Genomic DNA, 15,352 nt, shown 5'->3' with positions numbered 1-15,352 from the left:
TTCCGAGCACCATCCATAAGCTGAATATTTCAAAAGTTAATTTAGAAAAATGGGTTTCTAAATCAATTGACTTAACAAGTACCAAGTCATGAAGTGGCAAGAGAACAATTATGTCTTTAATTCATGCAGTACAAGTTCATGAAGACCCTAAGAGTTAGTTAATATAAAGAGTTCCTGGCGCTTTGAGAGTATAAGTTCAAGACCGTCTACCGAATGCTCCCCAACCAGTCAATTATTTACTGAGCTTTATCAACTATGCACAATTAATAATTTTTTATTTAATTCCAAATGAATCCGAGCATGCGATTTTTCGCGCATGTCGATTTTTGACACGTTTCATATAGTAGAAGTATGGGCGCAGAAATGGCAGTTTGTGCGGGTACGCGGTTTTGTTAACTCGATTTCAACACGCAAATTAAATAAAACAACAACGAAAACATGATTGAAGGCTATTCGCCGGTTATGCAGGCCTTTTTAGGCACATTATTCACCTGGGGATTAACTGCATGTGGTGCTTCCCTAGTTGTTATCATCCGAGGCTCTCAGGTTAGTAAACATAACCTCAATTTACGATGTAAACAAACCCTCTACTGCTATAGTGCTTTAATTTGTTTAATTTGTTTTGATCAAATTTTGCTGATTTTCAGTCTCAAGTGAAACCAGGTGTACCGTGTTCTATTTATATCATTCAGCAAAATAAGTCTGAAGATCCATAAGCTGAATAACAATGTACTGCATGAAATTTATAAATTATTTATATAATATTTTTATTATCGCCACAGTTATCAGAATTAATAGAATGGGCTTTCAAAGTGAAGTGAAGTTGAAAATATTTAATTTATTATTCATTTCACAGTTTATTTGCCGTTTTTTAATTTTTTATAATACAAGCGATTCATAATTACTCGTTCTTTTGAAGTGGAAATTTTTCCGCAAAACAGCCTTTATACTGTAGGCATACAGTCAAAATTTACTTTTCTAATAAGTACAAATCAGTTGCTTATATAGGTCCAGGTAGGTTTTTTACTATAATGTTCCTTAAAACCTTTGCAATAATTAATTAATATATTGGAACTAGTGAGTAATATTAGAAGTAGTAGTAGCCGAGGTGGTTCTATTTTATGGCCACCTCGTCCTCCCGATCTTACCTCTTTGAATCTTTTTTGATGACCTTAAAACGCTAGTTTACTCTACTCCTGTTAACATTAAATAATAGCAGCTAAATAGAATTTTTACTTATTCTGATATGCAAATGTACATTAATTATATAGGTAATTACACTACGTCGCAAATTTACCGCCTAGCTTAAATATTTCCTAACTTTTGACTGTGGATATCATGAAACTGACATCAAATATAACTAAAAAACTTGTTTAGTTTGATCAATTTATAAAATGTTCTTTGCACAGAGTTTTTCGACAAGTTTTCCTCGCAAATAATCAGTTTAAGTAAATTTCGGCCGGAAAACAGTATTTGCTGTTAATGTCTAACATTGTTAAGTGGCAAGAAAACAGAAATATTTTTGTTCGCAAAAACTATGAATGCTACAAGGTTTTACAAAGAGTACGAAATTGTGAATCAATGATTAGGGCATCAACCAAAAAAAAATTAGTTGATTTCGTCCACCAAATAAAAAGTTCTGGTAGTTTTTGTACCACGACACTCAAGAATTCACCACGTGTCCAAAACCGATGAACTCGATTGTTTCATCAAAATATGAGTCTTACATAAGAACAAATTTACAGCGAGTTTCACCAAAATACATCGTACCATTCTTTTTTGAAGAACTTTGATCATCAATAGCAGAGGGGCCAGACATTTTTTGTTAATAAAACTTAGGTCAGATCGTCTGATATTGGTGCACAGAATAGCGCACTATCTGTATTATTATGGGACACCTTCTATATGTAGAATTTAGATAACTCAAGACATGAGGCTATAACATCATATACTTTTTTCTCTTTCGCCTACCTCATATTTCCCTCAGAAAGCTTTCAACTTTGTCCAAGAAAACATGACAGTATTTAAATACCCTGAACAATATGTTTATTGCATTTCTTTAGCATATATTATAACGCAAATTTTGCCGAACAATAGCGGTAAGCTTTGATAGAAAACCCGTTCAAATCAGATTACCAATTGAGAAAATATGCACACTCAAAAGCTGGGAAATATTTATACTATGCGTTAAATTTGAGCGCGTATCTATGAGCTACTTTCGTTACAACAATTTTACAAATACGCATTAAACCGTGTAATAATCAATTATAAATTTCATTTTTCTACTCATCACTATGAATGCCCATAATAACATAAGAAATCCAGATCGTAAAAAAATCGTTGTTGGAATCGCCAAAATTGGAATTACATACAACATTACAAATTACCTAAATATGTATATATATGTGCATATGTAGGTAATAACTTAGGAATATACTCGCAAAAATTTTCAAATATGTTTATTTTGACCCAGTTTCTACGAAACATTGCCCAATCCAAAACCCATTCATTGCAAAAGCATTCCAATATTTTCCTATGGTTCTACAGGGTGTCCCCTAAGCACACGATTAAAACGCTACTACATTCGTTGGGTCACAAGAAGCCACACTAGTCAAAATTTATTAAGTAAAAATGTCTGGCTCCTTTCAAACTTCTTCCAAAAATATCTGTTTCTTCTAATAACGGACGAAAGTTACGATCAATTACAGTGAAATTTGTTTCTAAGTTATACGAATATTTTGATGCGAAAAGCTAAATTTGACTGGTATTCTATCCGTAGAATCACGAGCCGGAAATTTTATTAAGAGAAATAAATCTGTTTGTGTGGGTGTCTAAAATTAGAGCTTTTAAGTAGAAACTAAAACATATTAAGATTGTACGTTAATACATTTATTGGTGGAGATTAGCCAACTTAAAAAATAAAGTACGTAAGTACACTTTCAAGTCCGGTAATCAGATTTGTTTATACTTAACAGCGATTGATTATTCTTTGTTTGCTTAGCATGTTAACTCAGCACCTTATTGGCTCCCTAATTTTTTTGTCGATATTCTCCTTCTTAATGTGAATCACTTTTGTTGAGAATGGTTGGAAGTACATATACAAAGTTCATTTTTCTAATCATCGTCCTTCCTCCTGATTCCTTGATTTCATATAATATATATAATATTTGCAATTTTTCTCCTCTTGATAACCCTATATGAGCGTATCAAATTCACCACCGCCTGATTTTACTTTATTTTTATAGGTAAACGATAATCTAACGCCTTGTTAAATATTAAATTATAGATACAATATTAATTCGAGCTCTTTTGAAACAAACTCTATGCAACAGAAAGATAAGCTATTAAGGTCTGATAATGAATGTTAATGCTAATAAAACATTTAGCTTATTAGAAATACGGTCCTATTTACAGGTTCATAGTTAAATAAATTGACTTGATGATGGGAACTAGAAGGCAAAATGTCCGTAATGGGACAAAATTTTGTTAGTGACCGTGTTTAATTTCATTTGGGATAATAAGTCCTTTCAAATTAGGATAGATAATATTAAATCAGTAACATCAATGTCGACGGTTCCAATCTTATAGATTATTAAGGAAATTTTAAACAAATTAACATTTCAATTCCATGTAGATTTTTAGTATTCTGGAAGTATTTGGAATATAAGATAAGAAAGGAAAAAAGCAAATGTAAAACGGTTCTGCACTATAACTTTTAGTTTTTGTAGCAATAATATTAATCAACTTTTTTATAACAATAAGGTGACTCGAATTTGACGCTCATCATCATGTAAGACTTTAATACACCTCAACTATTCCGCACGCTTTTGCACCTGTTAATGTAATAAAAAGTTTATAGTAATTTCCACACTACTTTAATTTTACAATCATACACATACAAAAAACTACTTTAAGGGCTTTATCCGTCTTTAGTCTCAAATTTTTATATTAGTTTATTAGTTAACCCATCCAATCAAAGTTCAAATTTGACCAACTCGTGAAAGTGAAACTAATAAATAAACCATATATTTTGGGTATAGGTATTGAACTAAAACCATTACATTGATATTGAATTGTTTCACATGAATGTATATTAGCATTGTTGACGTAACCTTTATTCTTGATCATACCTTTCAGGACTTCCTTTCCTTTCCTTATATTTCTAATGAATTAATTCCTTTATTATTATTTTTTTTTAGTTATTTTTGCATGCATATTATTTAATCCAGCATTGTTTTATATGTTATACTGATAAAAACTCAATCATCATTTTTTATAAGTTGTATTGAAATTGAGCTGCACAATATTTTTTATGTTCATTACAGTTTTTAATTTTATAAAAAACTACTCGATCTTTATTGATTTATGTTGTGAAAATTAGAGATCCACTTTTAGAAAACAGGTAAACATTAAGTATTTCACATTATTACTTTTATTTGACACATTTAACCATTCATTAATTCTTTATCCATTTTAAAATAAAAACTTTAATGTTTGCATTATTGTTATAATGCAGAAGACAAATAGACTACATATAATAATAAAAAAACGCCTATAGATTTTGAATTTAAATGTTGGTTAAGAATGCAATTACTTTTACATATCTAAAGAGCCATATGTAATTTAAAAAACTCGTTATAATATTCGTTGTAATGTAGAAACGACTGATTTAATTAGTGTAATATAGATAGGGGCTTGTCAGTAACCTTTTCAGAACGAGTTAGTGGATTAATAATTTAAATCATCCGCTTAAAATACTATATTGTTATTAAGATTTAATTTTATTTGTTTCTAATATTATAAAGCTTGTTAGCATAAAGCTAGCATTAAGCATAAAGACATATGGAACGAAAGTCGACTTAATTGCATGATCATTGTTTATGAATCAAAATAATTAATGTTCCTAAGTACCCGATGCAATTTTCAATTGAAGAATGTTCGATAAGAGAGTCGTGTTTTGTAATGGCGCAATTTTCACTGGAATTGCATATCGTTTCTTTAAATAATAAATCTTTAGCTTTGAATGGATTAAATCGTTTTTATAGCGACTGATCAATGTAAATCAGTATTAATGAAAATATTGGTTACATTAATTTTAATATCAGTGTAAAATATGACATAATTAACTATCTTCCTCGTATTTTGGTATTCTATGAGGTAAGAGCTATTCTGGCAATAAGCCTTTTTATAGTCCATTAGTAAAACTAAATATAATTTAAAACAAATCACTCAAATAACAATAATTCCTAATTGGATTGAAAATCCACATTGTATGTAAATCTAGCTCATTATTTTCCACTAACAATGATATTGATACTTATTTCATTGAAACATATGCATTTTGGATTTAATCCTTGGTCTATTAGTCTATTACTTTTGAAAAGTCACTGTTTACTATTTGCCCGATTAGCAATTTGTAAATACTTATATAATTCGAATACAATAAATACCTTGAGCTAAAAAATGTAATTTCTGAACATTTTGTCAGTGGGTCAATTAGTTCTCTAGGTCATCGAAGCCAAATGTCCCATTTTCACTACAGGCTATTCCTTGAAGATACTTGGCAATAAATCTTGCAATATCTGGTAATTAATTTGATATGAATCCTTTGACAAGGCTGGGGTAAACATCTTTTATACGTTCGACATTCGATAAAACCCAGTTTTCAGCGGCAGCAGGTTAAATAATTTACCGATCAAGATGTAGTTCTTAAATTGCCCAAACAAGTTTTGCCCAACAAATATGGCATGCAACAATATAATAAAATACAAGTCAATAATATGGGACTAAAAGCTCTACATCTACCTGGCAACCAGGGGCAAAGTAATACCAAACTTACTGAAAAGAAAGAAGAAAATGTCTTGAGTACAGCAGGAAATATGTTCAAAGCAAAGAATAAAAAATATAAACCATGCATTTCAAAACGAAAATCGATTGAGATAAAGGATTTATACATTCATCATTCTTACCCGCTTTCTGTAAGTTGGCGTCCCCTCCATTTTCAACCCATAAATCTTCAAAAAGTTCACACTACACTTGATCAAACAATGAAAATGCATTCTGAATTGAAAACTTTAATCTGGCAGTTTGATCGCAGGGTAACCGCACTTGCTTTAAGGGCCATAATTATCCCACATTTTTTCATTATATTTATCTAAAATCGCCATACACATTGCACAAAGGACTGGCGTCCGATTTAGTCCATTGCCTGTACTAAACTGAATATTTAAACAGCTTCTTAAAAAAACTCACTACAGAACCAACATGATGATATAATAATGTGCTTGATCGCCCTTTGGATGAGTAATTCCATGGCTTTGTGGTTCAATTCCACTTTTTTGTTCTTTACAATGTTGTAGAAAATTCCAGTTTATACAGCAATATTTTGAAAGGAAATTTCATGTACAAACTCGTTAAATGATGATCGCTATAAACAATACAGCTGTTTCAGCTAATGATAAACAACAACATATCTGCTGATGGGGCGCAGTAGACTTTTATACTAAATGAAATGCTAACTATCGAATCAATCGTTTTTATTCGATTTTTATGAAATTTCCAGCCATTCGAGCTTAATTTTTTTTGTAGGCTTCCCTAAATGGCAGCCTCACATTCGAGCCAAGCTATAATTTATTAATGCTTCTTTGTTCGCATCATTATGAGCTACGAATAACAACTTGATTTTGACAATATTTTTCTGATTAGTCTTTGGTGCCATTTTCCTGAAAATTTTACCTTTTGAAGCTTGGTATGTTTGGTAAAGGCTGCTTAAATGGCAGATCCAGATTCAACTCGTGTCATGAGTTGTGATTGATTTCCTTTACCCGCAGCATAAAAGCGACGGTATCCTTTTGGACCGCGCTCACCTATGAGGCTATTAAAGAAAGTTCTGTATGGTTGAAGCGGATTAATGTTCTCAAAACCTGTTTTTTGAGTGTTTTGAGTCCAAATTTTTGAGTTTGAAAAATAATTTCCTTAGGTCTTCTATTACAGATGGATAAAGAGTCCTTTTATTTCACAATAAAGAGGAAATTCCTTATCAAGGCATAATTAAGAGCTCAGATATGTATGACACACTTAGGCAGTTTAGGCTTAAGCTGTAAGAGAAATATAAAGAATTTGTTCTTGTTCTTTATTGTGAAATAAAAGCACCCTACGAATCTGTAATAGAAGACGTGACAAAATTCTGTATTTTTAAAACATACAAAAATCTAGAAGCGAAATACTCAAAGAACAGGTTTTCAAAACATGAGTCTCTTACTAGTTTTTTCTATAAAACTTTGAACTTTTATGGCTTGATGAAAGGTTGCCTAAATAGCAAACACACTTTTAACCCAATTCATGATTTGTGAAAGTTTTACTTTGCTACAATTTTTATAAGAAAGTATTTAGTGGGGTCTTTTTGAAAAAGACTCAATAGGCTTTTTATATTTTCAAACATATTAACAAATTTATTTGTTTATTTTTTACTTTTATTCAATTTGCTTAACAGCACACCGTTTCTGTTTTTGCGACTATCGAATGGCAATCATTTCAAATGTCCTTGAGATAACTAGTATATATCTGACATTTTCAAACGTTCAAAATATATCGGAAAGTAAACATTTTTGTCATAGGCAATTTTAAACAAAATTATTATTTTTATTTGTATTAAATCAGATAAAATTATTACTGTTTGAGGTTTTCATTTCGAAAAAAAATTGGCGGTTTTCTCAGTTTCAATCCTGAACTTATGTTTAACACTTTGTATTAATAGAAATCAAACTGTAACTAAAAGTATAGTAAAGTGTTTGTTTCTCAATAAGAACGCGGTAGAAAAATACATAATAACTGAAATTTTAAGTTATTTTAATGGCGCAAATTTAATTTTTGTCTTAAAATTGTAAGTATCTGAAAAACGGTTAGGCTTAAGTATAGCATACTTGAAATATTTTCAGTAGAATTCGGAAATCTACTATAACGGATATTTCACCTAAAACTATTAGCTTGATTACTTTGCTTACTTCCGGTACAAGCGTAAGTCATATTAAGAAATGATTTTGAAAATGTTTTAAATTGTTTGCCCAGAATAATTTTGCTCTGCCGGCGAATTTTCAAAATTTTCCGTGTTATAGTTTGCCATGTATAGATTGACACCCTGTATATAATTTCCTTCTTTTACTTTACAATCACAATACTGCTTGTTTTTGATTGAATCCTAGCTTTAGGTTCTTTCTTATTTATGTTCATATTTCTTCGGTTTGTTTCAAACAATATAAGAGACGCAAAAATAAGCATTTATCAAATGGTTGGTTTTTAATTAAAATTGTCAAAAAACTTAGCTTGTTTTTGTCAAGTTTTCTCTTGCAACTAAACTTATTCCCCATGTTTCATTTGTTAATTTTTCAGCACAATTAAGCTGAACTAAGCTGTAAGACGAATAATGAAAATTTAATTTTCCTTGTTCCAGAGGAAAGTTTTGGATGCCAGTTTAGGCTTTGCCGCTGGTGTGATGGTGGCAGCATCATTTTGGTCATTGTTATCCCCAGCTATAGAACTAGCCGGTGAATCTAAATATTATGGTGAAAATGGCGAATATGCCTGGGCTCCAGTAGCATTGGGATTCCTACTAGGATCACTTTTTGTCTATGGTGCGGATGTACTCATTTCCGTGCTCGGTCTGCACTCCCCGAACATGATGTTAGGTATGTGAAGAATATTTCCTGACATTTGTAAAATGCAATGGCAGTCTTCCAAAGCGAGCTGATTGAACATTTTCTTGTTAGTTATGAAAAATGTTGCTTTCAACAGAATTTATATTATTAAATTTTCACAGCGCTCCATGCTTCTAATAAAGGAAAAAGTAGAGATGGGTCTCGAAGAGACTCTGCACATATGCCGCTACCTGACACAACTGCCGTGGATGGGTTTTCTGACATCGGGGGCACTCACGTTCATCGTCGAAGGGGTAAGTTATCATATTATATCAAAGCATTAAACAAATTTATTTTTAAACACCTGAAATCCACAAAGACCTACTCTACATTCACACTTGTTAAGTGACTTGGTATCGTTATTTGTTGACCACGTGTTGTCGTGTTTATTGGATCTTACAATTCAAGCCGTCGTTTATTTTTATATTAATTTTGAGTGTTTTTTTTTAAAGAATGTCCTTTAGGGCTTTTTGTTATGCAACTAACATTACTTTCATACCAAGAATATAATATGTAATAATAATACATACATTTATATTGCTTCCTGATCTCAATAGGATGCTTGAACGTGTTTTAATCTTTGTATTTCAATTGTAATGATTTTATATTGATTTCCAATTTTATCCATGATTTTATAGCTTGGCTTTGAAGATATTAATTTTTTTTGGATTAAAAATTTAAAAAATAATTATTATTTAATAATCCACATTAGTATTTTGCGATTTAAGATTGAGGTATGTAGAATAATTTTCATCGCTAATGAAGCTACAGGAGGTTAATGTTACAAACTTTCATCCGAAAATCTCCATATCCCTGCAAGTTCCCAAAACAAAATGTAAAAATTAACTAGTAAACTAAAAACATACTCTTTACATTTTTCAAAGATATATTTTGCATACAGCAAAAGATTATTTAAGATAAAATGTACATATGTATTTATTTACCCTTTTTATGCCAATACTACTTATGCATATTATTGCCCCATAATATCAAAAATATACGAAAATTCAGGATTTGTACATGTAAATAACTTTTAATATTTACCACTTTGCATCGTTTAGGCAGTACCACTTTGAATCTCTTTTCGTGGTTTATTTGAATACATTGAACAGTTTTCAATTGCAAATTTTTCAATATTTTGAAATTTCTTAATTTGGTAAACTGAAACTATTTAGCAGAAAGCAAGTGCATACTATTATGGACGCATGCAAGTAGTCTATTGCTGCGTTAGTGGTTTTAATGTTGCAATATTTTCAAAATCTTTATTTTTAATTCCATTGTATCATTTGAATGGATTTCATAATTACTGAATGTACTTTTATTATGCGTAGAATATAATTTTTAAAGTGGTAGGCCATAAAAAATGTTTGTTTAGTGATACTGCATTGTCAATTTGTTAGTCCTTCTTACACGACAAGTTTAATTTGTCTTAATTCTAATATCTTTTATTGCATGCTTATTTATACTGAAGTTGCTTTATTTTTATTTATTCAAGACTGGTAAGTTATTACTGGATTTCAATTGATCCAAGGTTCCGCTCTTATAGCGCACAATTTTCGGGTGAAAAAGCAGTGCGCAAATTAAATTAAAGTTTTAAGCCAAAATAGAAACTTTTGTTTATCCGCCACTAAATATACAGGAGTATCACACGTAGATGTCATAAAATTTGGCAACATTAGTATTGTTAGAATGCTTGTCAATCGTTGGAATTAAGGGTATAGCTTGGGTAAATAAAATATGCTTTTAGTGTATTTGCCACTATGTATTTACTGGATTTAGGTACAACTGTAGCAAAGCTGTTGTTTCAGTAACCTTCAATGTTTCTTACTCCAGTAGTATTCTTGTGTACCAGTCATATCGTGCCTAAGAATTTTTTTCCCAAATTTCAACTCTCTAATTTTAACACTGCAGTTAATTATAAAACGATATATTTGAATTTTATGTTATTTTGTTCATAAATAATTATGACTTAAGACCATTTAGGGAGACAATATAACAGTTTCGAAACCTTGATCCAATGTCAAGTACTTTCATGCTCTCAAAAAGTGATAATAGAAATATTGCACTACAATTATTCGTTTAAATGCAGATTTATTTCTCATTATTGAACGCACTCTCACTGATTATTAAACGAAATAGCATAACGATTGTACGTATGAAGTTATTTCTATTTGGTTCTGTGGCATTTTTACTGTGCAGTGAAAATAATACTGTTAACTTTGATAAATTGAAACAAAGAAAAAAATGGTCAATATAAATAAAATGTTGTATAATGTCCAGTAATAACAGCAAGAACCTATATTCTGAAATTTTTAAGGCCAAATAAGCCAAAATGTGACTTGCTTAGTTTTAAGAAGAAATGCTAGTATATTAAAGTTTCAATTGAGGCAATTGTTTTTATAGGCGTGACTATTTATTATTTGTATGACCATTTGCTCTTATCAGATGAAGCGATTACTTTATCCACTGATTACATACATTGCGTCATATTTTTAACAGCTATTGTTAATATTTTACTTAATTAATCTTACTTAATCCAAGGCAGGGCAAACTGCAAATTTGGACACATCATTTTCTTAATAGAAAATGAAAAATTAAAATGCTGAAATTAATTGAATTATTCTTTGAACTTTTAAATTTGTTAGTGTTCCAACTTCTTTAATAACGTTTTCTTCTTGCTTTGCAGTAGGTAAAATGCTTCACACAAGCAAAGACCAACATGCTGATGGAAACCTTGTACTACAGAGTATGGAGGAAGAAGAATGCAATATTGAGGAAATAGAACGCGGCCGTTGGAAGAGAATTATGTTGCTGGTAGTGGCCATCACTGTCCACAATATTCCTGAAGGGCTGGCTGTTGGAGTCGGATTTGCTGCTACTGGAAGTTCCACTTCTGCCAACTTTGAGAGTGCAAGGTAAAGAATTTTATCACTTTTTTAAATATTTGATACATTATTTTATATATGTATATAATAACAAATTTATATTATTCACTTTTATAATTTAACACTTTAAGTGATTGCAAGGCGGCATGCTAAAATTTGCTTCTCTTCCATTTACCTGCATTATCTTCCGTAACTAAAAACTGGTTTTGTTGATTATTTGGTCCGTGGTTTCACTTCCGGCTATTTTTTAAACTTCCTGATGAAAAACCAAACCTTGCCAATTTACCGCAAATGTAACAATTTTTTAATGATTTATTTTTTGCGATATTCTTGACATAAATCGACGCTGAAATGCATCATTAAGCACGAATTATTTTTCAGTGTTTCTCGTAATATAGCAATTATTAATATTATAAATAAGTTGCTTTTATTTATTGAAATGGAATCCACCAATTATTTTTATACAAAATTGAACAGTTATTAGCCTATCCTTATCATGTCATTTTGTTTCTAAGTCGCAAACTACTATCAGCGAAGCTGTATTTAAGTTGAATTAGTTCAGTCCTCTGCTTTTAATTTGAGGAACATTTAGTTTCTAATCGGTTTAAACGTTTTGAGCAAATTCTGTCCGTTTATAAATTATGAATTTTATAACGTGTACAGAAAGGTCATTTTAGCAGTAAAGATAAATATTTATTATGTAATAGCTCGCACTACTCGATTGCAACTGAATATCTGACATTGCACTTGAATTCTCAGATTAGTATTTTTTACCGAGTTCATACCCTTGACAATGAATAATTTTCCATAGACGATTGTCTTCGAACAAAATATTTTTATAAAGGCGACAGCATATGTTATGGATTTTCTCTGCGTCTAAAAGAAATTCTAATATTGGACAAGTCTAGATCTTGTCCTCGGAGAATCTTGAAATTAAATATATTATAACATCAAGCTTGCTAAAGAATGGTTGATATTTGCCAAATGTCTGGTTCACCTTGTAGGATACATTTTTATGAGTTGAATCAATAGGCTACTTGTAGAGAAAACTGAAATATTCAGCATTGTGTTTTTCAATAGTGGTGTGTGATAATTCGTATAAAAGCGAGTGAAAGTAAATCTTTAGATAGAATACACAATCATAAATTTGCATACACTTCCACGTACCTAACGATTATTATAGGCAATAAAAATGATCGAATGTTTATTCAATTTGACCATTAGCCGTTGTTGATAAAGCAAATTAAACTTTATGCCTTAAAAAAAAGCGTTTGTGTTTTATTTAAAAGGAAATGTACTATAATTGAAACAGTGTTTAAAATTGTAAAATTCTTATAAGCTATAGGACCTAATTAAGTAGTTCAAAAATAAAAGTAATTTATATTTTTTTTGTAACGAATTTGACAAGTACGGGTTTGTTCAAATGAAAAAAACCCGAACGCTGGTTACTTCAGAAACTTGTTTAAAAACTGTTATAATAAAATATACCGAAAATACAAATCTATTCATATACAATAAAAATGCACGCTTTTTAATTTTTTTCTTTGATAGCGTAGTTATAAGCAATGCTGCGAGTTCACTTTCGTTTTGCTTTACCGTAAATTAGTGCTGTTTACCATTAACCAAATTGGGTCCGCCGTCATTTAGTTTCTCTATATAAAGTAGTGTCTAGTTAAGTTTTTGTGAAATCGTCGGAATATTGATATATTTGCCACCAAAAACTATCGGTTTCAATTAGTTTTAACTTAACTGCGCGACAAACGATAACAGTACGGGAATAATATTTCCGCCTTATGCTGAAGCCGGATGTAATGATAATTTGCGTGGTAATCAGGTTTTACTCAAGTCTCAATATTAACCCTTTTCATTTCCATTCATTCATTTTCGTAGTATTTTTCGATGGTTTTGAAATTAATTTGAGAGAGAGTTTTTTTTCCTTAGTATTACTGATATGCATTCGTATGAATTTTAGCAATAGCAAACAACCAGCGTGATTTGTTTTTCGCATTAGTAATTTTCATCTGGAACCGCGAATTTGAACCAATCAATCGAAATTTTAATTGTTGATTCTTCGCCAAATGCTAATAAACTCCGTACTCTTCCAGGAATGTAACGTAAATAACTACTTTTTAAGCTTTCATAGCACTAATTAATTAGCACTAATAAAATTTCTTAACGAGACAAATAGTAAAAATTATTATCTGTAAGAGTTTCATTAAGTATAATGAAATTGTTGAAATATTTAACGCCACATCATACTGCATAAAACAGCGGATCTATAACTTCGTTATTTTAGATTTGAAAAAATATAAATATAGAATTATAGATGTTAATGTAAGAATGCTGTGCTTCGAAGGTATTTTAACGATAACTTTGCAGTCAATTAAAATTTTATATTTATTGTATAAAACGCAATTTTTTACTCGGTTTCATGTTTAAGTTTGTTTTTAGGCGTTAAAGCCTGACTTGAGTGCCACGATTACATATTTAAGTATTGATTAAAATATATGTTCTTTGTTGGAAGGCGACTGAACCGTAAAATCCGTATATACTTCAACCATTAAGTTAATAACTTGGTTGTATTAACTGAGTTATATTTCTGTCTAACTAACTTGTTTTTAATCTGGAAGTTTATGTGAAGTTTATTCTAAAACATGCAAAGTTTCCAGGTGATACGCTAAATCTCATTATGACTCCTATTTATGAGTATCAAATAAATGGCGAAGGCTTCTACTAAATATATATTCCTTTCAAGTTGTACCAGCGTGGTACAATCCCGTTAGCACAAGCTACCAAAAGATGTCGCGGTGCTTATGGTTTTTGTATGATACTGCCTTGAATGCTAACATAATTCTCACTCCTCAATCCACATTTGGTTAATCAAAAATTCAGTTTATATTATGCATCAAACGAGAACTAGAAAGCAAAAAAATATATTCCTGGTACAGGAAGTAACTGATAACACATCAGAGGTATGTGGTACCAGCATGTTTTTTTCTTAAGCCAAAGAATGTTATATTGCAATGAATAATTTTACATTAAAATTTGCTCAAGAAAAAAACTCAAGTTGCATGTGCGTATGGAACAAAATTTTATGGTCTAATACTCGACTAGATGTGAATATCTAGCGTTTACAATACATTAACAGCTCACTTAATTATAAATTAATCAAACAGCTTTTTTCTACAGCAGATCTAGATCTAGTTTGTCTGTATCTTATAAATTATTTTGTTCTATATTGGCGGATGCGCTTAATAATCCGAAAAAAAAAATGTTTTGCTTCAATTTGTTCAATGGAATGGACGGTTCGGAATTTTTCCATCTTCGCACTACTTACTTTCTGTTCTATTTTTGGGTGTTTTTTGAAGATATTTTTAAGATATACTTTATCAGCATTTGAGTAAATTGTCAGAAATAAGGACATCTATTTTGATTGTACAAACAGCTATATGAAGACATCTATTATTATTATTTTGCATTCGTCAGCTGATATTTTCACTTATTCTTTAATGATTCAGTCTTCCTCAGTATCCCTCGTATTTTTGACTTGCCAATGCCACTAGTCATCGAAAGGTTGCAAAGGAATTTCGGTCTGACTGGTATAGTGGAATTGCGGAGGTCGGCGACCGTACTCGTTTAGTACTACTACCTTTTCATAATTCTCTGGTTTCACCACACATTGCAACTATTGGCAACATGGTAGTGGTACTTGGTACTTAGTTGATTCATGCTATCGCCGTATAAGTTAAATAACTGAAAGAAGGACCATAATTT

General features: G+C 30.8%; 1 protein-coding gene across 2 annotated transcripts in view; it reads left to right on the top strand.

The window, feature by feature from the left end:
- Positions 1-328: 328 nt before the first annotated feature.
- LOC109534486 (zinc transporter ZIP11) overlaps positions 329-15,352 on the top strand; it is an 87,741-nt gene continuing 72,717 nt past the window's right edge. Inside the window, exons 1-4 of one of the 2 annotated variants that reach the window (XM_019900181.2) lie at positions 329-546; positions 8,450-8,684; positions 8,816-8,947; positions 11,380-11,608. In XM_019900181.2, the coding sequence (XP_019755740.1) occupies positions 439-546; positions 8,450-8,684; positions 8,816-8,947; positions 11,380-11,608 (704 nt within the window). In that variant the 5' untranslated portion in view covers positions 329-438. The remainder of the gene's footprint in view (positions 547-8,449; positions 8,685-8,815; positions 8,948-11,379; positions 11,609-15,352) is intronic. The other variant, XM_019900182.2, reaches the window with a different exon arrangement.

The sequence above is a fragment of the Dendroctonus ponderosae genome, unplaced genomic scaffold, assembly GCF_020466585.1.
Source record: "Dendroctonus ponderosae isolate FM_Combo_2020 unplaced genomic scaffold, Dpon_F_20191213v2 Dpon_F_20191213_8, whole genome shotgun sequence".
Classification (NCBI taxonomy): Eukaryota; Metazoa; Arthropoda; class Insecta; order Coleoptera; family Curculionidae; genus Dendroctonus; species Dendroctonus ponderosae.
The sequence above is the reverse complement of the archived record's forward strand: the minus strand, read 5'-3'. Positions and strand labels throughout refer to the sequence as shown.